Source organism: Eubalaena glacialis, chromosome 3, assembly GCF_028564815.1.
Source record: "Eubalaena glacialis isolate mEubGla1 chromosome 3, mEubGla1.1.hap2.+ XY, whole genome shotgun sequence".
NCBI classification, from domain to species: Eukaryota; Metazoa; Chordata; class Mammalia; order Artiodactyla; family Balaenidae; genus Eubalaena; species Eubalaena glacialis.
This window is the reverse complement of record NC_083718.1, coordinates 45,802,459-45,829,776: the sequence shown is the minus strand read 5'-3', so window position 1 is coordinate 45,829,776 and position 27,318 is coordinate 45,802,459. Positions and strand designations below refer to the sequence as shown.

General features: G+C 45.8%; 1 protein-coding gene across 1 annotated transcript in view; it reads right to left on the bottom strand.

Moving 5' to 3' along the window:
- SMYD2 (SET and MYND domain containing 2) overlaps positions 1-27,318 on the bottom strand; it is a 50,444-nt gene that overhangs the window by 2,028 nt on the left and 21,098 nt on the right. The window contains exons 2-11 of the mRNA XM_061185604.1: positions 27,187-27,250; positions 17,967-18,077; positions 15,486-15,546; positions 14,666-14,790; positions 9,549-9,616; positions 6,853-6,955; positions 4,467-4,577; positions 3,662-3,782; positions 2,552-2,726; positions 382-490 (exon numbers count right to left, since the gene is read on the bottom strand). Coding sequence (XP_061041587.1) covers positions 382-490; positions 2,552-2,726; positions 3,662-3,782; positions 4,467-4,577; positions 6,853-6,955; positions 9,549-9,616; positions 14,666-14,790; positions 15,486-15,546; positions 17,967-18,077; positions 27,187-27,250 — 1,048 coding nt within the window. The remainder of the gene's footprint in view (positions 1-381; positions 491-2,551; positions 2,727-3,661; positions 3,783-4,466; positions 4,578-6,852; positions 6,956-9,548; positions 9,617-14,665; positions 14,791-15,485; positions 15,547-17,966; positions 18,078-27,186; positions 27,251-27,318) is intronic.

Genomic DNA, 27,318 nt, shown 5'->3' with positions numbered 1-27,318 from the left:
TTTTCTATCTTTTTATCGGTAATAGTGGACCAGAAAAGACATTTTAATAATGCCAGCCTCATATCATGATCACATACTTATAGCACTTCCATGGCTTCCCAGGGGACAAAGGGCAGTACCCCCTTCCCCACAGCCGTGAACCTGTAACCACAATGTGGACACCCCTTTCCCGACAGAAGGGTCAGGATGCAAACTTGCCAAAGGCTCAGCTACTTACCACCCTGCTGCCTGCCGAATCCACCCCCTCCCACTCCTATGGCCGGAGGGTGGCCAAGGGCTAGTCTTTCTCCAGGACCCCGTCAGTCACCCGAGTCCTGCAGGAAGGGAAGTGTGAGGAGTCCGTCAGGCACTGGGCGTCCTAACCTCACATCACACACATACCTTCTTCAGAGCTCTCTCCCCAGCAGCTTTGTTCTCCAGGCCCATGTACAATCTTCCCAGCTTCAGCCACATGGAGGCCACATTGAGGGAGTACAGAGGATAGTGCTTACTGGAAGAAGAGAAGAGACAACAGGCCACCTTGTCAACAGCTGCCGGGAGCCCACAGGCCAGGTGCAGTGAGCTGTGGTCACCCAACTGACGGCCACTCTCTCCACAGCAGGCAGGCTCCTCCAGACCCCGGCAGGTGCTGGGTGGAGGGCATGGATGGTTCAACCCTGTCTACCCATCATGGATGCACTTCATTTTATGCAGTTTGTGTGTTTCTGAAAAACCACATAAAAACTACAGGGGAGATCCTATGGAGAAACATGTATAAACACAACATTCGGTCCCAGCCCCAGATTTTTGTCTTTTAGGTGCACGTATCGCAGGGCATTGGGAAAATTCCCTCTTTATGAGGACAACAGGCCTATCCCCTCATATTAAAAAGACAGTATACTTAGAGATACAAACATACCAATGTCTCAAGACCTCGGCTTTCTGTCACACTCTATGATATCAGTTGGTTTGGCAAAATTATAAGCTCTCTGAAGTCAGGTACACACCTCCTACTTCTTCTAGATATTCCTTCTCTACTGCCCAGGAGAAGGCTTTGTAGACAGCAGGTGTTCTCTCTGGTTTTAACTGAAGGCTGACTGATGGGGCCTGCCTAGGAAGGAGCCATCTCCCTAGGAACAGAAACCAGGAGGCAGCTGGTGTGTGTGTGTGTGTGTGTGTGTGTGTGTGTGTGTGTGTGTGTGTGTGTGTGTGTGTGTGTGTGTGTGTGTGTGTGTTCGAGGTGTTTATTTACAGGCTGGTCTGTTCTACCTGCTCTATCCTCAAAGTCCATCCAAAACAGACACATTCTAGGTGTATTCCTAGGCAGCGGGCAGCTCGCTGCCCAGAGGGATCCCTAGAGCCAGCAACCAAGAGAAGGCCAGGGCTGGGCCCCCCAGAAGAGCTCCCTAAGCTAACAGAGGGTCCAGCACAGCAAGCCCTGCTGGGAGAGCAACCACAAGGCCAACATTCACTCTCATTCTCTGTCTCTCTCCCTACAGATCTACAGAGGGAAGTGTACATGGCCCGATCTACAGAGGGAAGTGTACATGGCCCAGAGGACTTCCTCACCCACCTCAGGAAGAAGAATAGGCTTTGAGATTATCCCTAAAGTATCAAATTCTGTTTCCAGGAGCAGATTTTAGGAGCTGGCTTCCCCCATGGGCTCCCCCTGCTGGCTAATCAGGGCACTGTGAGGTAAGTGGAGGGCCGACTGGGCAGCGGAAATTGAGACTGGACGTAAACTTTACAGTCCCCAATCTTAGAACTTGAAGAAGTACTGAGGGCTTCTCAAAAGCCCTCAGGGTGCTTCTGGAACACAGAGATTTCAAGTCCAATACCCAGAGATTCTGATCCACTTGGTCCTGGAGAGGACCCTGTAAATGCATAATGTCAATGTGTTTAACAGACGCCCCAGTGATCTGATCTAGGCCAGCCAGGCCCTGAAGTGGCTACTCAGAGCCTCCTTCTGTCACCCACTTTAAGGTTTACTAACCCTCTCAACATGGAAACTTCCCCATGGTTAACATTCATTATTACTACAAGTTAAAATCCAACTTATTTTATTCAAATCTAGGGGAGGATATTAAATAACCACAGACAACACACCAGTCCCAGAGTTTCCCCATTTGCAAAACTGATGCTGCACCCTGAAAAAAGCAAAAGAAGGGGATAGAAAAGCAGGGTTTCTGAGACCACCACTAATGGATTACTAAGTGCCATTTAACTTGGAAGGCATGGGAGGGAAACGAAACAAACCGGTGGCTTTTTAATGCTGGTCTGAATTAACTACTGTGGACGGAGCACCCTGGATGGGTCCTGGGAGGGATCCTGCCCCAGCACCCCCTGCGGCACCTCAACCTGCCTCCCCGGGTGCCTCTTCTGGGTGGTGGAGGGTACAGGCCGGGCCCAGTGGAAGCACCCTGCGCCTGCACCTCCAGATGTGTACAGAGGAGAGAAAGCTGCTCCTGGCATGCTCCAACATGATAGCGTCAAGACAGAACAGCCAAGGGACCATTCTAAATCACCCACTTCCATTCTGTGCTAAGATGATGGGAAGAGCCACTGCGATCACCTGTAGGGCTGGATGATTTTCCGTCCGTACCGCAGGGCTCCCTCCCAGTCCTGCATGTACAAGCAGACGCCCATGGCCTGGTACATCATGTGCAGCATGTACACATTACTGTCCTCAAACACGCAGCTCATCTTCTCCTGGCTGAGCTCGCAGATTTCCAGCAGCTCACTAGGGGGTGCTCTGGAGTCAAGGAAAGGACAGGCCTGGCAGATCAGCTAGGAGGCTTCCCAAGGCCCCAGGGGCAAGGAGTTAACTATTTTGTTCACTCCACCCCTAGCTTCACCCTCCGAAAAAGTAAATTACAGAAAGCCGGGCAAAGGTGAAAGGAGTCATATTTTTCTGGAGGAAAAAAACTAGGAAAAACTGGAGACCTCAGCTGTTAAACACAAAGAATTTTAGCCACAGGGAACAGAGCCTCCTTTCAGCTGTAAACAATGTTGATTAGAATCAAAAATCTTCAATTTTCTAGTTAAATTTAAATCCTCACCCAAGCTGAGAACTTTTGCTAAAGTTCTTAAGGAAAAAGTCCCCACCATGGGAACGTTCTTTTTTACACTCAGAAAAAAATGTGCCTTTCTCCAATTTCCTGTCACTGGTTTTCTTTCTTTCTTCAGTACGAATCTAATGCCTTTTCAACACCCAAGAAAACGCTATATACCATTAGCGGTTAAGAATATGGATTGTGCTAGCAAACCTGGGGCAAAACCTGGCTCTGCCCTGGTGAACTGTGTCCCTTGGGCAAATTACTTGCTATCTATGAGCCTGTTTCCATCTGTTACACAGCAAAGCCCTTGGTGAGGTGCCTTGCCCAAAGGAAGATACCCAGTCAGCGAGGGTCTTCAAGGAACTGTTCTGCAGTTTTAGACAATAAAAGTCTTCCACAAGGATGCGCTCCTGAGCAAACTAGTCAAACGAGGAGAAATAGATAAGGTCAACATCATGAAATGCTGATGTAGTTGACTCCAGGTGATGGATGGCGAGTAAGTCTTTAAACATTTACCAGGAAACATCCTTCCTCCAATACTGAGAATCTGAAACCCATTCTTCTCCTGTTCCCCGTGCCCAACTCCCCAACACCCCCTGTAAGGGAGGGATGGTTGTAAAGGATATATTTGTAGTGCTTGGCCCGCCGGAACTCCTCAATGACATTGCGTGCGTATCTGACCATGTCACGGATGGCTTCTGCCTTTGGGGGGTCACTGAGCTTCCGGATTTCCACCTTGGCCTTATCCTGAGGGAAATGTCCACAGGTTACTTCCCATGGAAACCATACTGATGCGGAAACCTCTCAAATAGCACGTTTTCCCATGCAGAGGTAGAGGCCTAGCCATTCTAAAGTTACAAAAGAATGAAAGGGAATCAGGCAGGGAATCTAAGAGAAGTTCAATACTCATTACTTTTTTACAAAAAAACAAAAATATTAATTTTCTAGACCCTCCTTATCTAGGCAAGACACCGAGAATATGTTTGCTGTGGGCAGATATGTGTGTTCAGACATCTGTGAAATCAAGAGAATAGAATAAGGAGGGGTGGCATTGACAAAATAATTTGCACAATGCCAGAGAAAATTCTTCAGATTCTGGTGAATAGGTGGGAAAGCTTGAACATGTTTCTCATGTGCTTTTTCCCTTCCCTCTCTTTTGAGCAGCCATTTCTTTTCAAGACATAGCAATTTGGCAAATCCTTCTCTTACTTGAACAATGTGATGGAAATGTTTTTAATCAGCTGCGAGAATCAGGTTTGAACAAAGATCTGGTCTAACTGGATTCCCCCGGGGCTATGCTAGTAAGGCGGGTTTAAAGCCTCAAAAATACGACAGGAGGAGACGCCCCAAGTCAGACAGGGGCGCTTGCTTGGCACAGAGGCCCTGAGAGAGAGAGCACAGTCGGCACTTGTGCTGGGTTGGGGAGTTTACCTTGTCTTTGGTGGTGCACTCCTGGCACTCACAGGTGAAGAAATAAGAATCTCTTAACCGGTCATTTCTATCTTCTGTTGGGTACAGGAGGTCAATGTAGCTGGTAAAAACCTAAAGGGGTCCAAAAAGTTGATGCTGCAGATTGCTACAGGCCAACTCACGCCTTACCCTGCCTGTCGCTCTGCAAACATTCCTGATGGTGACCGTGCAGGGACAGGAGGGCCAGAGCTCAGGATACAGTCTTTACCTTAACACACTGAATTCCTTAAACTGAGCATCCGCTAGTGTTGTTCACCTCCTTGTGGTGGAGAGAAAGGGCTTCTCTACCCATCTCCTACAGAATCAAGGAATCCCTAAAACGGTAATTTGGAAGGTTGAAAGCATCCCGCTTCCTTCCTCCCCAGAGAGCAAGCTGTGACTCTGGCCCAGCAGTAGATGCCCTTGTCTTGCGCAAAGAAGCAAAGGCCACAATGGGCAAAGAGCTTACTCATCCTTGGGATTGGCCCTGCACTCTCTCTTCCTGGTCTTTGTTTAGCCTCTTTGATCTCACAACCTGGGACGGCCTAGATGCACTGCTGGGTGGGTGCAGGGGGAACATGAACACACACACGGTATGTTTCCCTTTATCCTGCCATCAGCTGGCAATGGAGCAGGAAGCTCGGCTCAGCAGGCCGGGACAGGCCAGCACAGGGAGGATGCAGCTCCTGGGCCACCAGCAAGCTGCTGCCTTACCCAGCCGGACCAGAGAACTTGGAAAAGTCATACCTTTGGGCTCATCAAGTTCTCCCGTCCTTGCTTTTTTCTAACGGGCTCTATAACTGAGACTTGGAGCGTATGGAGGAGGCCGGCATTTAACTGTCCATTATCTGCTCACTGGGATGGCACTCGCTGCTCATCCCACACCATCAGGCAAACGTCTGACTGAACAGATGGATGTCCCAAAGCCGTCACTGTGCCAGTAACCTCGGGCGCTGGCAGGCAGGCGAGGGTGGGGGACCCACACAGGCTAGGTGCTTGCAGGTGCCCTGAGCTCTCCCCAGTGCAACAGGCAGTAACAGAGACCCTGAGGCTCATCTGACACCCCAGGGAGTGGCTTTTTCCCCTTTGTAGGGCAGGTAACCCCCAAAACAGTGACTTCCCCAAAAGGAGGAGATTGCATTTCTGATTTGTGACAGCAGGAGGGCAAAAAAACAGGAGCAAGCCTTGCCCTGCCCCAGTGGCCAGAGCCTGCCTCATCTCTTTGAAATGACTGATGGGCACATGGTGCAACAGACAGAAGGGCCCAGAAGATGGCGACAAAGGCCGCTCGTGGCCCAGACACAGCCAGTCCAGGTGACAGACTGCTCCAGGTAGCCCCAAGCATGGGTCCTGGTGACTTAGGTTCCTACTGACTGCAATCGGCTATTTTAACAAAAGAGGCACTGGGCAGCCTCCACAAGACATTGGGAAACCAAGATACCCTGACTCAAAACAAGATGCCTTCCTCAGGACGAATTCCACAAAGGGTGGAAAGTCTGATCTGTACCTGGGGCGTGGGGCTCCCAGTTTAGCTGTGGGTTAGTTAACAACATCCAGAGAAACCGAGGCCCGTATCATTTCACACACTAATCATGATATTTAAACAATTCTAAATATCCAGACATGCAACTTAAAAAATAGCATTAGAGATTATTTAAACTGAAATGTACCTAAAGTGGGTGATTACATTCCCTAAAAATTCATGTGTCTTGCTAGGGATATTAGGATTTACTTTAAGAAAGTATAGCATACATCTGGCAAGGCCTGGCCAGAGTTCTCAAGGCACCTGACATGGTAGTCATGGACCCACAGCACAGGAAAGGAGAAGGGAATTGCTGACCAGATTCGCTCCATATCCCTAAGTTAGGGAGGGAAGCTAATGGTGGCCCTTGGCCACAGACTGCCTCTCTGTCCCATCAGTGTGTACACCTGGCCATCAGCATTCCATTCCTAGAAAGTGAACCCTCCCAAGTTCAGATGTGGAACTGATACGACGTGAACCGTTGATGTCATTTGGAGTTGTAACTCGTTAGCTACTGCCGGGTTGCTTTTCTCTTTGCGGGCCAGGGGGAAACAGGCCAAAATTCATGAATCAGAAACAAACTCAAACCCAATTATTTGGAAATGGGAATACACAGACTCTAAGATTGCATTTTGGTCATTTTGGCAGTCTCATTTTTCTATAAATCTTTGTGAGGAAACTTACTCGAATTTATTCTTCCCTGGTTTCTTTTTCTTGGCCACAGATGGACATGGCGAGCGCCAAATGGAAGCCAAAAGTTTGGATCATGCCACAGGTCTGATCCTGAACCCTGGAGAGACTGAGGATGGTACCCACCACCACAGCTGCCCTCGGCCATGCACTCACCTCCTCTCCTGGGTGGATTTCCTGTACAGCTCTGACTTCTGCCAGGGTCCCCTTGTAGGTCACAATGACATTGGGGCAACAACTATGATTCATCAGTGCAACACTGTCAATCAGAAGAGAAAACCCAATGTTCTCAGGAAGGCAGACGGACTGTTAGGTAACTCCTTGGCCACTTACTTGCCCAGTTACAGAAACTGGATCTTTGTAGGACATTTAAAAAAAAAAAAAAAATCTAACAGGTGGCCATCAGAGTCTAAGAGGTTGTTGTGCATGCAATTATGACAATATCTAACATCTTAAATTTGAACAATACTGAAAAGTGAAATCTGCAATCCAAAACGGTGATATCTAAGCCAAAAACAAAACAACCCCCCCCCATACACACACAACGATAAAAACAGCAACAACAACAAATTCCTTCCTGTTAGATGCAGGACTCAAAACTCAACACCTACAGTGAACTGCCTCTCCACTGGACACCGTACAAGGCAAATGGGCTGCCACTGCCAGGCAGCTTTTTATATCAGAGGATGATTTCTAACATGCTGTCTTCAGATGCTGAGAAATCGCCACCGCGGGAGATGCCGGCTTCCTGAGTGAGGGTGTGTGATCCCCTGAGAGACCTGGAGGAGCCCGTCTGAGTCTCTGCACCTCAATTTCCTCATCTGGAAAATTGGGACATTGCTGCTCCTGCTGCTTGCGGCCTGCTTTACAGGGACGGCGAGGACAGAGAGAGTCGCCTATGTGAGGGCTTTGAGCTTTCTGATTATATCAAGGTCAAAGTTCTGAGAACAGAAATTTCTCAACTACAGGGGAAAAGTGCTTGATCTCTGAAAATGCTGCCTTGGAAATCACAATGCTGATATGATTTCTGCCAAAGGGATTTTTTTCCCTCCAATTAAAACTGCCTGGATCCAAACTGGGGCTCAGATGGGCACTCACATCCCTGTGCATCATGGCTCTGGTGGCCGGTGTGACTCGCCTGACCCTTAATGACCAAAACCCCTTCTCCTGTTTGCTCCATGATCACAAAAAAGCAAGGGGGTTGGAGAGCCTGATGCAGAGGAGCTGCCCCCAGATTGTCGTGTACCAGGGGAGCGGCTACTAGAGGTCTGGGTGAAGGGGGTGGCTGCCATGGGCAGGGCCATGCGGCGGCTTCCCTGTCTTGTCCGTGGGGAGGGTCACCTCCACCCTGCTTCCCGGCAAGTCATGCACAGGGAATCAGGCCCTAGGAAATCTGATAAAGAAAGGTACCAGAGGTTGTTCTTAGTGGAAGAGCAGGTTTCTAGAACCATTTTGCAAAAGTATTAAGTAACTCATTTCAAGACAGACTCCTGGAGATCTTTCTCATGAAGGCGAGGGAGCTGCCCGAAGGCAGGGCACCTATCACAACTCATGCTCTTGGTACCGCCGTTCTCTTGGCAACTGCCGGACAGGGTGAAACCTCAAGCACCACCACTCTTAGGCTTGCTTTCGATCTTTCACATACCAAGAGCAGACATTCCAGAGCTCATTTCAGGGCTGAAGATGTCAAGATGAGCCTTCTAAAGAGGGTCTAATCACCTTTCTCTTTTTCTCCTTCCTTTTCCCAAGGGCAAAGGTCCCAAAGAACCTATCTATCCCCAAACCACTTCTTTCCTCACCATCCAGAATTCAAACTGCAGATGATACCATTTTGGCCACAGAAACAGTAATACTACGGGAATAAACTTTTTGTTTCTCTGGTTCAAGAAAGCCTGTGACAGCTGATCAGGGGACATGGACCTGAACAGATTCTTCTCTGTCTTTCAGACCCGTACGATGCACAGAGCTGGGCAGCAACAGACAGACATGTAGGGCTCACGTGCCATCCACGGCCAAAGCATGGGTGTTAAGGGTTTCCTGCAATTGCTTCAACCTAGAGGCAGAGGCTCCTGTGGTTTATATTAAGCAACATCCCTTTAGATGAAACTAATCTACAATGTGGAGGAACTCAAGACAGGGGATGCAGGAAGGGCTCCTTTGTTCCATCTGTGAAGCCAGGGCTTGATGTCAGGGGACTGACGCATTTGGAGACTATCCTGTCCACCAAACAGGTAACGGCAAAGCCATGCTTGGCAGTCCATTACAATCAGAGCTATAATGATCTCTGTTGCTCAACTGGCTGGCCTTTCTTGAATTACTTGAGTATTCCTAACATAAAGAAAAATCCTATAGTTCTTTGAAATTTTTCCCTAGTTCACTACTTTAGCATACTCTCCCTCCAAAATGTGCTGTTTCTATACTGGTATTTTTCAAAAAGGACAGATGGGCAAGAAGCTTACATAGTCTCTACGTAAGTCTACAGCCAATTCTTGGCAATTAATGTTTTCCTTTGAGTGGAAGAAACCCAAAGATTCCCAGAACCACAGATATGCAAAAAGCAAATTTCTCAGCAGGGCCTGGGCTGTTCCTTCTATGCACACTCTAAAATATTCTTTAATAACAACTCTCTACCTACCAGGACTTAACAAGCAACTGTTGTCTTAACTACTACCTTCAGATACTTAAATGCAGGGGAAATATTTTGAAATCTGGCATAATTAAAAAGGGGACTTAATTCACTTGGAGTTTCATGTCTGCCACATGCAGTTAGGGAGGTTATTTAAAAATCAAAAAAAATTCAAATTAGTGATAAATAAGTAAAAAGAAAAGAAATGAAGTCACACTCAGCCTACTCCGGAAATATTGCTGATCCCAAATGAGAAAGTTCTTCATCTTCAATTGTGAAGCCGTTACAGTTAACCTGCAGTGAGAAAGGAGGGTGAGAGAGAAAGAAAAAAAAAAAATGAGCTAAAGCTTCCCTCTGGATAGAAATCATTTCTTTAATTTTGACCTTTAACAAATTAACTAGGAAGATGTTTGGTTTAGTGATTTGAAAACCTTTCTTCTGGCCAAGGTATCTTATGTTCAAACACAGCTTACAGATCAGTCTCATGTGTAAACAAATATAAGCAGAACTGTCAGGGCTGAAGCACCCTTAGTCTAGCCCACCTGCCCACCTGCCCATGGTAGCCCAAGAGCACAACAAACCACTGAGGCTCCAAGGACTGAAGTCTGCAGATCTGCATGGGAGTCAGGACATCTGCACTCTAATCCTAGTTATGCCACAGACCTGGTGTGGGATCTTAAGCCCATCACCATGTCCGTCTGCCCTCGGTTTTCCTCCATTAAAAAAAGGAGTCACTTAACCTGGTACCTAGCTCCTAAGGTGAGGCGGCAAATATGAAGGCTTTACATAGCTAATCCAACTGCTGTCCATCCCCTTGAGAAGCAGGGGGACCAAGGCCCTGAAGCTACTTGGGACTGAGAATGCTCCTTCATGCCTCAGCCACATCAACTACTGGCCACTTGTTCATCTTTGAAAAGAAATATTACATTGAAAATCACCAAGGGCAGCTCTCAACATCCTGGAAGTCTAATTTAGAGCTCATAGGCTGAAAATAAGGACTATACTTCCCCAATTTCAGGCTGTTTCATAAACTCACTCTTTCCACAGACATCCACCGAGGAACCCTTATATGTTGGGCACTGTGCAGAGAAGGAAGAACAGGTCAAAATCTGTGCTCTCCAGGAACACCCAGGCTCCTGGGAGACAGTTAATTCGGTGGGTGTTTTTCATTTGGATCTAAAACTTCACAACTGGAAGGGGACTTGGTCGCTTTACTTTTCAGATGATGAAAATAAGGTCAGAGAGGGGCAGTGACTCACCCAAAGCCAGTGGCAAAGGCTGAGAGCCCTGCTCTCCCCCACTGCTATGAGGTTGTCTGTGAAGACTGCATGCTGAATGATTTCACCCCGTGAGCTGCAGTCAGGCTCCTTCCTACCAGACACACCACATTGGTGCATTTCAGGCCAAAGGATGGGCTTTTTAAAACTAGCACCCACCGAGCACTTACTCTGGGCTAGGCACTGGGCTGGGTGCTGCATATTTACCCTCTCATAAATCCATAATACTACTCTGGCATAACCCATTTTACAGATGGGGAAACTGAGGTTCAGGGAAGTCAATGATTAAGTGACTTGTTCAAGGCCACAGGAGTAGCAAGTGGCAGAACAGGAGTCAAAATTCAAACTAGACATTCTGATAGCAAAGCCGTCAGAAACACAAGTATTTCTTTTCACTGTACGATGCTTCTTCTAAAATTGTTCTGATCTCTGATTCTTAATGTTGCAATTTTACTTAAAATTGAAGGGCCAGTGTCAAAAGGCTTGGAAATCTTGGTACACAGAGAAGTAAAGGCTCTGATGGGTTTGACTTTGTTTTTACAATTCAACACTTTTACAATCAGTATTTACAATTTTCAACATAAAAAGAGATGACTGTAGGTTAGTAGAACAATATACAGTTTTTGAAATCCTGAGGTGTTGGGCATTTTTATGTAGAAGACTTAGCATACTATTTTTTGTGCCAGCTTCAGGTACTCTAACCTATTCTGTCATCAGGACATTAACCAACTATCATTAATCAGTGACCATCAACCAACATTATTGTTAAGAGGAAATCAGCACCTTCATTCATTCAACAAAATTTACTGGAGCATGAACTACGCGTCCTGCACCATACTAGGAACTGAATGATCTATACCCAGTCTCAGACTGGATACTAACATGCCTCAGCAGTGGCTGGTACCCACAGGATGACAACAAACGTCTGCAAAGTGGAAGAATGAATGAGAGAATTTAGCAATTTTACAACTCATCTAGGGACCGACAGCTCCTGACTAGCTTTGGGGGGTCGGGGTAGGAGACTTGCCCCTTTGCTTCGTAATCTCTTTCTCTTCGAGGTTCTCAGCTGGACTGTCTATGACTCCAAATGCTTTCAGGCTTCAATGTTGCACGACCACTGGTCGGCTTTATTCCCTCTGCCGCCCTCCTCTCACCGTGGAGGAGAGAGTGTGTTTCTTCATTGCAAAGAACGGCTCCTGTGAGCAAAAGTGTCATCACTGTTCCTTTCCTGGAGGTGGGTGGTAATGGTGTTTAAGCCAACTTGCATAGCAATTTGCCTGCTAGCTTTCCCTCCCTTCTGAAATATCCCTAGGGAAGAAAAGTGAACTTGCCTGTTAAGAAAGATGCATGGGCCATCGTCCTTTTTTTCCAAGTCAAATCAGGCCTAAGTGCCTTACTGAAGCTATTCTCATAATCAGCATTTAGACTAGATGTAGGCTGCACACCAAAAATACATTTCCCAACCATGCATATGTTCCCGGTGATTAAAATGCACCTCAGCGCTGCCGGAAGAGTGCAGTCACCTTCTGCTGCCAGCTGCTGCTGGGCCACGAGTTAACCCACAACACCCTCCCACGAACCAGAGAGAGGAAAGGGCTCAGAGGCTGGAACAGCAGACAGGCAGCTGAGGGCTGAAAGGCAGGACCAGAAGGTGGCATGGGGCTGGAACAGCACTTTTCAGTTTTGCTTTAGAGTTGTCTTTGAGGGTACTGAATGTCCCTTTTCAAATTTATATATAGAAAAAAGATATGTATGTGTGTGTGTATGTGCACCTATGTGTACACACACAATCTCAGAGTGGATATTATGATTTGATAAGTATAAAGCCTTTCAAGGAATTAATTACCTATAGTTATATATGTGTGTGTGTGTGCATGTGTGTATATATATATATCTGTATCTATCTCCTGGATTTTCTGAGTCAGTCCAAATTTCAAGGACTCTGAGTCATTTTCAGCACAAATATATTTCTGCTTGTGACACCAAGTGCCTTGATTTTTGGTAACTATGGTCCCGTATCTACTATGTCAACATTGAGAAGTCCCATCAGCATGCATTACTGTGTTGGAAAAAAGTTATTTTTTCCATAGCTAGCAGTGAAAAGATACCTATATTTATCTCATCTCTCTTGCTTTCTCACAGAACCATGCCTCATCTAATCCAGAAAAGAAGTCATGTATCTAGCTTTTTAAAAAATGGAAGAGAAGTCAATTCCTCAACTTTGTACTGTCACCCAAATCCACTGTCTTAGGATGCTTAGGGAAATATGCTGCAATAATCCCAGGATCATATAATGAAATCAGGAAGGTTTTTCATTATGTCTGTTAACACTCATAACTTGAACCCATTTTTTCTTTTACCGAGAACAGCATTTTTTTCTGATTATGACAGTCACACAACAGAAATATAGCCATATAAACATAAAGTCTATCAAGGAACTCATCAAACTGTTCACAGTGTTTCTCACGGAGGGGTTGAAGTAGGTGAATGAAGTGGTGATGACTCACTTCTTTCTTGATATGCGCAATTTTTAAAGTGGGAGAACTATGGGTGCTTTTCATCTTTTCTTCTTTTTAGTATTTTCTTAAGTTATCCATGCTCATTGTAGAAAATCCAGAAAAATCATCCAACAAAAAAGCGAAGATTTTCCACAACTCAGGAGATAACCAACAGTGAACTTCCATTTCAACTTTTTTTTTTACGTAAGTAAATTTTCATATTACACATTCCCCTGCTCTTACACTTAATGTTATATCGTCAACGTTTTTCACATCTTCAGATATTCTTTGAAATGTAATTTATAAAGGCTACATAACCTTCCATCGTAAGGCTAAGCCAAAATTTATTTACCAAACTCCTACTGCTGACCATTTATAATATGTACTTCCTTTTCTTTTTCTTTTTTTACTTTTCTTTTTTTTTTTTTGGTTTTAAAAAGAACCACGCAATAAACAATTTGCATGTCAATTTCTGTCCATAATCTCTGACTACTTCCTTAGGCTAGATCCCTAAAAATGGAATTAGTGGGTCAAGGGGTATATAGGCGATGCTTACTCTGTTCTGAGATGAAAATGTGTAAGTTATCTACCCAAGCTCTTTTATCCATCGAGGCATTGAAGGCTCTGGCAGGGGAATGTTAACTACTTATGCCCACAGAGCAGTACCCCAGTATCTCTCTTTCTGGGAAGGTCACCTTCAACTACACGTTCAGCTTGGAGGGGAAAACGCAAGGGTACGTTAGGGAGAGAAATCTGATCTGGTAAGTCATGCCAGAAGAGCCACCCTCACAGTAACAGGAAGACTGATGCAGCCAGACTGTGTTCAGCCAAAGGGTGCCGGCCGCACTGTCTTCTCATGTCCTAGCCATGCCCAGTGGAGCCTCGGCCTTTCCAAATGGCTGGTTGTCAGTTCCTTAGCGCCTTTAAGTTGCTCTTGTCTAGAAGCCTCTTTAATTTTTTTTTTTTTATCATATCTGATTTTGGTAAACCTAGGCTCCTCTAAATAGGATTTCTTCGCAACCATCAGGAAAGACTTCCTGTACGTAGACCCACTTGGGCTCCTCTCCGTGGCGACTATCCTTCCTGGGGCTGTCTGTGTTTGCCTCTATTTATCAATACAGTGTTGGTAGGAATAAAAAAAAAAACAAAACAAAAACAAACAACCAAAAACAGCCCACTACTGTCAGAAGGGAAGAACGTTTAAGAGAAGAGTAAAATTTAATGTAGGAACCTCAAATGGTCTTTTCTATTCAAAGAGTTTCCAGTATGCCATGGTACTGGCGCACTGGCAACTCCTCTGTTTTCATAAATCCTTCCTGCAGCAAGAGGCAGAGGTAGGGCGAATTTCCTATGTGCCACCATCAGTGAGGGCCAGCACAGACAGGACCCTGATCTGCTCAAGGTCACCTAGCAAGGTTATGCAAAACAGGGCCCAATAGGTCAAGAACCATGTTGCCAAGTAGATGCCATCATTCTACTTCCGTTCATCTTCACCGACCACATGCTGGGGAGAGGGACTCAGGCAGGGAAAGGTTAGACTAAGTGTCACTTGATGCTCCCATTCTTACCTGTGCGAAGAGAACTACCAGGCTATGGTTGTCAGGGAACTCAAGGTGCTTGGAGTAAAAGTGATGGAGAGCAGCAATGTCACTCTGAATCAAATTCTTCTTCTCATTGTCTAATTTATCCAGATCTGTGGATAAACCATTATTCAGCTGGTAGAAAACTCTGGATTTCTAGCTATATCCTTTTGGTACTGTAAATGGCATGAAGCGGGAGAAGAAAATACGTGGAGCCCCCAGGAAATATTCCTCCTCCTCATTTGGTCTAATTGATAAACCCTAGGGCAAGAAAAGCATGCCATTTCTTTCTTCTCTTTCTCTGACATCTGGAAGTCACTCAGGATGGGGAATTTCAACTGACCATTAGCAACAAGGTCAGGAATGAGTGGAGATGACTGATAACTAGCTTGGTCAAGTCAAGGGCCCCCCGATTGACCCTGGAGTCTATGTCATGATCAAGAAAGTGGACAGCCCCTGATTTAATGCCTTTCAGTAAGGACGTCAGCTGTTTACAGGACTGCAATTCAGCAAAGATCCAAAAAATACTCAGCATGCCAGGAGGGCCAGCAGGAGATAGCATGGGATGTAATAATTCATCCTGTAAGTTCCTACTTCCCCTAAATTATTTCCTAGCAGTCCTAGCAACTCAGAAAAAAAAAGTTATATTCATTTTTCAAAACAGCACACAAGTCAAAATAAAAACTGGTAATTGTAAAATCCCCACCACCACTAAGAATCCAGCTATCTCTTCCTTTCCTCAATCCTGTCTAATTCACAGATAATATGTGGGTAAGATAACTCCTCAGCCAGTCACAGGGAGACTTACGTGATTCAAACTCCTTCACGGCTAACAATTTCTCTGAAGGTGTTCTCTCTGGGTGGATTTTCTAGTAATTAGGGAAGAAATCACACAGACACAGATTTCAACACCTAGTGCAAAAAAACAGTGCTTTCACTTGTACATCAACATGAAGAAAAAGGCAATAGTTCTGAATGAAGTAAAGAGAGCTAGCCAAGGAGTCTGCCATTTGGGCTCTGAGAGCGTTTGCCTAACATCCAAATCCAAAGGACTCTTTTGAAAAGCTTTTAAAAGCATCTGCCACGTTCCTAACACCCTGATAATGTTATGCACACAGTAGGCTCAAAAATGCTTGTTATGGGAAAGAACGGTGGCTGGAAAACAACTTTTTAGGTCCCTGACTTAAAAGGACCGAGTCTACAGATGAACCATCCCATTTATTATTTCTCCTTCTAAAAAGGAACAAAATCAAACCCCCCATCCATTTTACACTTTCTTTAAGCATAGGCTAAAATGATCTCAAATTCCATGTTTTAAAAAGAACACTTTCGGTTGTATCCGTGAGCCCAGATTCACTTGAAACGTGTTGCCGGCTTTGTTCTAGACACCCCAAGAGGAGCTGACAATAGTAAACCCGCCAGGCTTTGAGAACATGAATAAACTTGGTGTTGACAAGAGTTCAAACGCGGAGCTCAAGAGCTGGCCCAAGGCCGTGTCTTTGTAATCGGGCTATTCAACTTGGGTATACAGGTGGTCCAGCCGGGCGCTCTCACCTCCCTAGTTAACATGCTACGCTTCCCCTTGGTAGTTGGGTAGCCTGTCTCCCCGAATCCTTTGCAAGTGACTAGAATACAAATGGTCTGGTTTTTTAATCATCAAGTCCTATAGGGATGAAAAGATGGCCAGGTAACTTTTCATTTAATAGACTATTAGTCATAGTAGTAATTATAATAAAAGTTGAATGAAACTGGTATAAACTCATCATAGCTTTCAGACTACCCTCCTGGTGCCAAAACATTTCAATAGTTCTTTTTTAGAGTGGAAATCTTCCCATTCACAGGATCCATTTCTATAAGATTAGTAAGTCATTTTGCCTGGGAAAACTTTTCATTCAGAAAGGGCACCGGCTCCTTCTGAATTCTTAACCACCACACTGTCAATAACGTCAGGAGGTGGGGCTGGGGGGGAACCAGCAGACTGGTCACCCAATCCTCCCAAGATGCTTATGGATCAAATCGGATGGCTTACTTACCCTGACACCTCACCCAGTCACACCATTTTCTCCTACCCTTTCCTTCCGACCAAGTACTTGGCATATATTTAAAGACGACACTTAGTAAGGACCCAAAAGTTAACCTCCTCCAGCAAAAAAGCATTCTGATTTTTCGGTCTCACTCTACAGGCCAGCCCTGATGCCTGCGGTTACCCTGAGCCAGCAAAGGGGCATGTCTGCAAGCACCTGACCCAGGCTGAACATAACAGAAGCATGACCTCAGAGGTGAAAAATGTTCTTCTTCTGTTTACGATGCCGAGGAGCCTAACTTGGTCTGGGGACAGATATGAGCTGGTCATGATCACATCTGGTTTCGATGAAGGAAAAAACGAAGTTTTAAACGGAGGGAGGTGGGGTGGGGGAAGACTGAAAGAAGAGGCAGATGAAATTTCAGCTTTAAAAGAGTTACAGTACAGAGGCCCTGCCCGCAGCTTATCGCTAGCAAGCAGGTCCGTGGACATACACCTTCTAAGCTCCGTGCGGCCTATTTCATCGTGTCACAAGGACAAGTCCTATGGCATTTTCCGCCCCTCCTTTTAGTTTGGTCCTGTCAAGATCAGGCGTCTTATTATCATGCAATCAATAAGGCCTGAGCAAACAAGGGGTCAGGACAGCCAGCCCCGGCTTCCTCTTTGGAGGAAACTGTTGATGGCTGTCGTCATCCCCACCCTCCTCCCCTCTCTCCCCTTGCCTCGATTCCTACTTTTCCGCTCCTTCTCGTTCTCCTCTCCTTGCACATGCCATGCTGGCTGTTCTACCCCATTCCCTGCCTGCCAAGGCAGGGCGAATAACGAGACGGGGAGGAGCAGGACCCAGCCCAGGACAGGAGAGGAGGGAGGGGGGAGCAGTGTGCACTCTGTGTCTGGGGAAAGACGGGAACAGTGCAAAGCTTCGAAGGCCAGTCTGGTTCCCTAGGACGCTCCAATTATTGTCAGTCAGGTTTTCACGCCCTGAAAGGCTGTATTTTTCTATGTAAACCTGTCTCATAAAAAGCTCAGAATTTAGTAACTGTGGCTACGTTCCTGGCCTGGGGTAAGTGACATCCTAGCTGCACAGGTCAAACCAACCAGCTCACACCTGCAGCATTGTTCCCAACCCCATCCATATGGATGGGACCAGAAATGGGGTCCCAGGACACTTAACGAGAGATGATCACCATGGGTCACTCACTCATCTTTCTGACCTTTAAGAAAAATAAAAATAAAACACACTGGAACATGATCCCAATTCCTCACCTGTTTGGCCAGAAGCCTTGCAGTCAGCCTCACAGTCTCTGAGGGATTCCAGTTTTCCCCCAAAACAACCATGGGAGAACATTCCAGCTTGTGCATGGGCCAATCTTCTCTCTGGGAAAGTTAAAAAAAAATTATTACACACACACACACACACACACACACACACATACATACTGCAATAAAGTTCGAGAAGAGAGGATGCAGTAAGTCCTACTAAGGTCAAGTGAAATATGTTTCCTTTTGGAAAACACGATGATGCTCACAAAAGCTAGAGATGAAAACATCCTTTAAGATAGTTGTGGCTGTATAACCTTGACTCAGGCCTGGCCAAGGTTGTTGGCAAGAGAAAATTTGCTTTGTGTTGTTTCATCAAGCATCTCGTGCCCCTCATCATTCCAAACAACACACACACCTTTCCATTATCTGTGGTCGCTGTCAAGTCACAGGGGTGAGTGACTTGGGCATTAGCCATTGGTTTGGCTCTGCTCCCTACGGCTCTGTCCTGGCTCTGTTCTCACTTCAGGGCAAATAACCGAGATGTGACATACACAGCACCTAGTCTGTGTGTGTCTATACAGACACAGCACAGCACCCTTTTACAGGTGATAGAAACAAAACACAAATGAGGGCCTTGTCAAGGGCCCTCTAAGAGTCTGGCCAGGGCAACTCTTGGGAATATTTAGGAACACAGACTTCCTGAAGAGTCATTTGATAGAAGAGGAAAACTGTACTCCTTTCGATCACTTGTCTTGAAGCTTTCTGCCCCAGGTTGGGGGGTAAAGGGCGTGTGCTCACTCCTGGAAGGGTGGAGATGCCCCCCTTCGAGACGGGAAGGCTGAGGAAGTAGGAGGACGCGGGTGCCGTGGAGGAAGGCACTCAGCACTGGGCATAAAGAATGATGCCGGTGCCAGCGACAGGGTTACTGTGGGGTGACTGGGAACTGCCTGGACCACAGGGGCTCCAATAAAAGCCCACCGCGGTGGCGTGATGGGGCTGAGAGGCTGTGGGAGAGGACTCCGTGGGAGTCTGCAGACACTCTTCGCCGCAACGGAACTGGGTACCGTCGTGTTCTCCCCTCCGCCTTTCCTGCCTCAGAAAATGGCAAGTCTGATGGTTTAGGTGCTCAGGCCAGAACCCTGGAGTCCTCCTGGCTGCCTCTCTTCTCTCCCTCCCACTCCACATTCATCTCCCTGGCAGATCCATCCTGTCTGCCTGCAGAATACACCTAGCCTCTCATTACTTCTTGCCTCACCCCCCCCACCTTTCTACTGGGTGTGCAGACCTGACACCCCACCCCGTGGCTGCTCGCCTTCTACCTGGACACCTGCTTCTGCCCCCACCCGACTCTGCTCCAGAGAGCAGCCAGAGTAATTGATTCTGCAAAACACAACTCAGATCCTGCCATTTCTCAGCTCAGCACCTTCTAATGACTTCTCACCTCAGAGCGAAAGGCCAAGACTTAAAGATGACCCGTGAGGCTACACGTGGTAGGAGCCACCCCCCTTCCACTGCTCTGAGCTCATCACCACCACCATGCTCCCTCACCTCACTCCACGCTGGCCACCACGTCTCCTTGCTGCTCCCTGAACAGACCATGCTTGCTCCTGCCAGGAGATCTTTGGCACTTGCGGTATTTCCTGGCTAGACGCCTCTTCCCTTAGACATCCACCTAGCTCCCTCCCTCCTCCATGTCTCTGCTCGGATGCCCCTTTCCAAGGTACCTGCCATGAATACCCTATCAAAACCAGCACTCTCCCCAACACTCTCCCTTTCCTTGCTTTTATGTTTCTTCTTACGACTTCTCACCACCTGACATATTACACATTGATTAGTTGTTTGGTTTACTATGTCTCCCTCCTGCTCCCACTAAAATAAAGGACCTTATTAGTCTGTTTTGTGTACGCCTGTTACCCCAGAACCTAGAACAGTGCCTGGTATTTACTAGGCACTCAATAAAGTTGTTGAATGAATGAAGATGTCTCTCTGCCCTCCCCCGTGCCAAGAAGGAAAGACACGATGTCACAATGATTTAAGGCAGCCCGTGGCACAGACCCTTGGCTCAAGTTCTGTGCCAAGATGTTCTGCAGTGTTAAATAACACCATGCCAAATATAACTAAGAACAGGAGGAGAAAGAAATGACAAGATATGCACAAGGAAGAAGAGGGTCTGTTTTTAGCCAAAGCCTAAAAGGAGAGCACGGTGATGAGGCAATGTGGTAGGGGCAGGTGGGTCTAGCTCCCAGCCGACAAACCAGCTCCCTCCCCAGATGCAAGGCAGAAAGGGAAAGTCAAAGAGGGCTTCAAGCCTGGCCTTGGGATATCCAAGGGAAGTGAGGACCACCAGCTGGGGACAGATGGATAACTGACAACTAGGAACACACACGTGTCCACTATGACCCCAGGAACGCTAATACAAGGTCTCTGCAGGGCCTTGAAGATGCTAGTTTTCTGAATTGTAGGTGGTGTCTTTTGGTGTTTAACAATGAGCTCCTGGGAGAAATAAGTTTAATACTAACATTTCTTAATATGACTTACATATTATTAATAGAATTAATGTCAAATTAATGTGAATAAAAAGAAACATACAATGTAGACATTTATTGACGTTAATGTCCTCAAAGAGAAGGGAACTGAACTACAGGGCACGGTCTGGGGGCGAGCAGAGTGCTGTGAAGTAAGAGGACACTGGTTTGGGGCTTGGGGAGACCTGCATTCTCACCCCCGCTCTACAGCGAAGCAGCTATGTGACACCAGGCAGGCCTCTTAATCCCTCTGCATCCATATCCTTGGCTGTGAATAACATGATCCCTAAGTTATTTAGCAGGTCCAGAATTCTTGAGTCTATGATTTTATGCCTTCCAACAGTGATAATCAGACACAAAAGCTTGAAGACTACCAACAAATATAGGACCTTCAAATGGGATAATTAGGCATTCATGCAACCAACCACAAAGGGTCATTGTGGGTATCCAGCAAATAAGCTAACCCACAAGAAGCATTCAGACCAGCGCCTGGCACACACTGCGCTCTCAACAAATGCTGGTAACTGTTCATTTACTGGTTCTTTCATTCATCCAGTAAGCTCTCGACTGACCGTAGAGGCAGAGGTGGGAGATGCAGTCTTTGACTTCAAGAAGCTTATGACTATATCGGAACACTAGGTAAAAGTAAGAGCACCTAGAATGTGATACAGCCCCACACAGAGCAGTTAAATCAGAGAGCTGGGTAAATTCAAGGACGTGCAGAATCATATAAGTTTCATCAAGGGAAATTTACTAGGTAATAAGAAGTTTTCACTTCCTGTCAGAAGGTGGAAATGACAGAGATGTGCCACAATGGTACTACTCGGTTTTAATTCTTAAAAACAAACAAACAAACAAAAAAACCAGCGGGGGGCGGGGGGAAGAACATCTGGTAGAAATGTCAGATAGGTTCTGAGCATACCCTGATATAATCTGCCCCAATTTTGCCCATAAGAAATTATAAACAATCAGATTGGACAAAATTGAAACAAAAAATTAAGCTAACCTGATGGATAGGAATAAGTCTTATCAATTAACAGTGCTTTATTTGTGTTTTGTTTTGTTTTTTAGTACTGGCAGTTTCATTGTACACAGAATGATTTTGCAACCCTTTATGCTTTTAAAAATATTTTTGCCCGTTTTTCCAAAACTTTCTCTACTAGTTTTCTTCAAAATTCAAGCTGTTACTCCTTGCCTGATTGCAATCTTTATAAAATCTTATGTAAACTCAAATGGATCCCATTTCCCAGGAAAGTAATATACAAATAAATGCACAGGAAGGATTCAGAAAGACACATGCCAAAGTGTTACTAGTGATTTTCTCTGGAAGGATAAAATTATGAAGTATGGCTACTCTTTCTGTTCTTCTTTCAGTCTTTACTTTCTGATTTTTCTATATTGAGCGCAGATTATTCGTGCAATACATTTGAACACTTAAATCTATTGTAAAAGTAAGATAGGGAATTTTTTGGTACACTTTTTAAACGTCTAGTTCATTTTCAGCCAATGTAATAACAGCTCTGCATGACTTTCCTTTTTGTGCATGGACAAAAATGCTTAAAGATGCGTAAAGAGAGTTGCAAAATTGTTTCATGGTACATCGGCACTTCCAACACTGGAAGAAAAGAGTGATTGCTATGTCATCCAGTTTTCTGCTGAGCAAACGATATATTGCCTCCCTGCATAAGGAGACCGGATTTTTATTGTGACGTCCCCTTTTCTAACTCTCGCATTTGGTGTTTCTCTTGTTCTAATGGGGCTTTCAATCTACACCATGTCTACTTGTACACACGCATAGGTGATGTCCTGAAATGTGGAGCAGCCTGCGGAGGTGATTTCTTAAAATGTGGAATAGTTAAGAAAATGTCAGGCTTGCTGCTCTCTACTACCATCCTCTGCGAGAGGAAGAATGAAGAGGGAATCAGGGGCTTAGTGACCATCTCACACCAGGATGACAGACACTGCTGAGCCCCCATCACAAGAACATCTGCTTTGTTTTCTCTTCCCATAAAAGAGTGATTGGGATGCATTCATTCATTCCTACATGTTTTTTCCTACTGGTGATATTAACCATTTAGAAAAAAGAGTGGCTCTGTTGAAGATGGTTCCTGTGTCTGGGTTAAGAGGACAAAGCGAATTTCACCAGGACTAAACCTATGACTCTGGCCCCGTTCACTAATCACCCAAACAACGACAGGGTCATGGGAGCATTTCTTGGACACTTTCTACACTTCAGTTACTTTTTAATCGATGATAAGAGTCAAGAATGTTCTCGAATCTTTGATCACAAGCTCCTCACACATGTTTTTTAAAATCTCCATTGGGATATGCCCCTTCCTGCTTTCAAAAGCACACTCATAATCCTATCACCTCTATCTACAAAACACAAATCGTTTTCTTCTATTTGTTAATGTTAAGAAATAATACCCTAGAAAGTTCTACTCCACAATTCCTCTATGTAATAACTTTCTAAAACTATTCTCTTCAACGTGTCATAGTACGATTTAATGAAAAAGTCTTAAGTGAGTGAATAATACACTTAGCTTTCCAGGCGTATTTATAAAAATAAATACAGTTCATTAAAACACACAGGTTACAAACCAAGCCTAACTAAAAAGGAATTCCTATTTCTTTTATATTTCCTCCCATTACCCTTTCATGCATCGTCAATTAAAATCTTTCCTCTGGCAGGATCACACTGAGCCAAGTGAATGAAGAGGAAAGGAAATGGGACAAGACAGAGCCAAGCTGTATACAACAAAGGACGGTCCTAAAGCCCTGCAATTAGAGAGGAGGGCCCGGGGAGAGTAAACACAGTGCTGAGGGTCTCCTAAGATGCTGCGTTTGTGGAAGGATGTGTGCCTTACACTCCTGGAGAGGTTTCTGGAAAGACAACACCACTGGAAGGGGTCTTCCCTTTCACCTCAATGAAAGGCCACTTCTCAGTCTTTGACACATTCCCACAGTGCCTCTTCTCCTGGAGGGTCCTCAGCATCCCCAAGCACAGTGTTGGAAAGCAGTGAAAGCCCTCCCCAGGCAGTCTGCACAGTCTGGTCTCGGTGCTGCTGTTGTGTCCCCTTGGGTGGGTCACCCAATCAATGTGGACACTGTTTTCTTATCTACTGATAACCTCCTTTCCAACCCCATCATCTGATGTGTGGTACCGACCCCCTGGTGACTCCAGGTGGGTGGGGTCTGCCTTTGAAGAAGGCCCAGTGAATGACTAGCAGCTGAGGGCCATGCTTTCTTAGGCGGAGAATCACTCATTTACCTTCTTCATTGCTGCTCTTGTTCTGTGCCACTTGCAGCAGAGTCTCCACTTTGATCCTATCCAAGCAGTCCCTTGGGCAGAACCCTGAATACATTTTTATCTGGAGCAAATGCCCCAGATTCCTCCCTAATGATTTTATGGATGAAGCCCTTATACAGCCATTTATTTCTAGGCACTTACTTTGATTAAAACTTTATGACCATTCTATCTCATTGTAATACAGTGTCCTGCACTTATTCAGTTCTTCAGTACCGTAGGATAGAACACCTTAATGACTATTAGCCTCTTCCTTCCACAACAGGAGAGAGATGAAACAAAAATGAAACTTACAGGTCAAATCCAGCCTCACCTCTAGAAAACGAGTGGCTCTGGGAGCTGTGTTATCACTTGTCCTCTAGGAGGCTACTTCTGTCACGAGAGATACTTCACAGAGCATAGGAAAACTGAATTGCAGAAGTGCTCTCCAGGACTGAGGGTGTCCTAGCACAGAAACTGGGCGAGACGCAGGGAAGACTACACATCACGAGGCTGGACACAGCAAGCTGTCTTGGCCCAGACCTTCAACGTGACTTACAGTCACAGCACTGTATCCCCCATCCTGGGATTCCTTGCTACAAGCAATCGCATTATGCTTTAACCTGTACAATTTGTCTATAAGAGGAGAATGTACAGACTTCAAGCTGCTTACTGTAAAGTAATAAAGAGGCATTCTGGGGGGCTTCCCTGGCGGTCCAGTGGTTAAGACTCCTCGCTTCCACTGCAGGGGTCATGCGTTCGATCCCCGCTGGGGGAACCAAGATCATGCATGCCGCGCTTCACGGCCAAAAAATTAAAAAAAGAAAAGAAAACCTTCTTTAAAAAAAAAAAGAAGAAGAAAAGAAAAAAGAGGTATTCTGGTTAACATGGGTTGATGAACTCGATCATTGTGAACCTCCCAAGGCAGGGCACCTATTACTGTGAGTGTGCAAATCTGGGAGACTAGGTCCTAAAGGCAGGGGGACCACAATGGCCACCTCAAGACCCCAACCTGGACCACGATGATTCATCAAAATAATACCACCTGGTGAGGCCTAATGGAAGACAGCTCAGCAGCACGCTCAGGAGACCCAGAGGTAGCTCAGCATCTCACAGATTCTCATATTTTATATTCATGCGGAGTTTACAGTTCATCACGGAAGTTAACAAGCATTTTGTAACAAGCATTACTCATACAATGTACACCATTACGGATCTCAAGTTCTTAGAAACCATCCATTCTCTCAGGTGAAAAAAAACAAGCCCCTCGGGTGGGGGGAAGGGACAGTCAGGGAGTTTGGGATCGACATGTACACACTGCTATATTTAAGATGGATAACCAACAAGGACCTGCTGTATAGCACAGAGAACTCTGATCAATGTTATGTTGCAGCCTGGATGGGAGGGCAGTTTGGGGAAGATTGGATACATGTATATATATGGCTGAGTCGCTCTGCTGTGCACCTGAAACTATCACAACATTGTTCATCGGCTATATTCCAAGATAAAATAAAAAGTTAAAAAAGAAAAAAACAAGCCCCTTACATCTAACATATGCTGTATACTTTATTCTCTGCATAGAGCTAAGCTTCAGTCCAGCCTGAATTACTGTAATATTACTATTTATAAGCCCTCACGCCTGTACACATCATTACAGTTTACATAGAACTTTCATATCTATCAAATCATTTGGTCCTTATAATTCATCAAGATAGGGGCCACTGTCCTCATTTACATTTAAAGAAACGGAGACTCGGAGATGTCCTTTGAATTGCCTATGTCCTGTGAAGTTCCTAGAGCTAGTCATTTGCAGAGCTGGGACCATGTCCTCCTAGTCTTCTGTGTTTCAACAGTCTGAACTGTCTGTGAGTTACCAGCTTGCTTCTTTAAAGAACCAGAACGTCATGAGTTATTTCTTCTAGGAGTATTTAACTTAAATATAGGAACAGCTAACTTATCAGGCCTGGAACCAAATCATGTCATTCCAGGGCTCACTGATCTCTCCAATGTCGCAGCAATCTAACCACAGAGTTCTCTGTCTATGATTAGTAGGAGCAAAGTATGATCTCTCCTCTTCAAAAGAAGCCACACTCCCTAAAAACTCAACGACAAACCCATCTATATTCTCACTGCCCCACAGGCTGACAGTCTCCGGAAGCCCACAGGGAGAGGGACCATGTACGTGGCCTTCAGAACCAAGGCTGACCTTCCCAAGCCAGTGGCTCAGCCTGTGTTTCATTCTCACCAGGGCCCCTGTGACAGGAGCTCTATGGTTAGATGACACTGACATGCTAGACACTGGAGCTTAGCAACCTCTCCCACTGCCAAATAACGCTCTTTGGAGACTTTCAGAGACCAGCTGCATAGGAAGAAGAGAGAGAGAAAAAAATGAAATCGTGGGTAATAAGGCAGACCAGGAAGGGGGGAGGGGACAGAGGGGAATGACACCAAGTATGGGAAGAACAACAACAAAAAGAGGTACAGATATGTTGAAAATCCTCCCTGTCATATAGAGTCATTGTTTAACGGCATCAGCATTTCCCAAGGAGTATCAGCAGGTTTCCATTAAAAAAACAGACTGGGGAGGGTATACTGAAGTCGAAGATCATATTCTCCCCAAATTCAAATTGCTGGAACGTGGAACACTTTTTCTGTAAAATATCTATGAACATTTTGTGTAACTATATAGTATCAAGTAGAAAAGTCTGGAAAACACCACTCCTCGTGCCTCAAAGAACCAAGAGCTCCTCCAAACTCCCCCTTGAGCTTCCCAGTCCCGTGTTACGAGACTCCCTTGAGACGTATCCATCAAGCCAGATGGCCCATGGTCTACATGCAACCCGCCTCCTGAACCCACTCAGCCCCGACTGCTGCCGAGGCACCATCCCCAAGTCTCCAGGTCCAAGTTCAGAGCAGCTCGCCTCTGGCTGTACAAAGGCTGTGCCAGGGGCTCACCTAAGTCTAGCTGGAATCAGGCTGGGTTAGACCAGCCCAAGGGCAACGTGTGGCCTGCTAGAGGGACATATACAAATACAGACCTGTGATAGTAAAGATTAAACAATTTTAAAGATAGCATTTTAACATTTTTCATTGGTCATCTTTGCATGTTCTGTCTGTTGCTGGTAGTCTTGGGGGGCAGACTGTCGACCTTAGTGATACACATGCCTGTATCCAACATGGCTCCCCTATTTTTGATCTTCTGTGTGGCCCCAAAATGCTACTGCCCTTCACTGGCTGCCCGTCAGCCCCGGGCCAGCACACAGGGGGACCCAGCCACTTCCTATGCCACAAGGAGGCTTTGTAGCTCTGGCTGCAGGAGGGCTCTGGGATGCCGTGACAAGGACGAGAAGGATGTTGGGTCCCGATCTTCCGAGGAAACAAGGCCCTCCCTGCCAGCTGGCCCAACACCTACCTGACACTCCACATTGCAGTAAAATGCCTGCTTGCATCTTCCACATTTGGACAATCCTTCTTTCCTTAAAAAACAGAAAGGGCACTGTAGTATCGAGAGGCAGGGAAACGTGAAGCTGCACATATTATCATG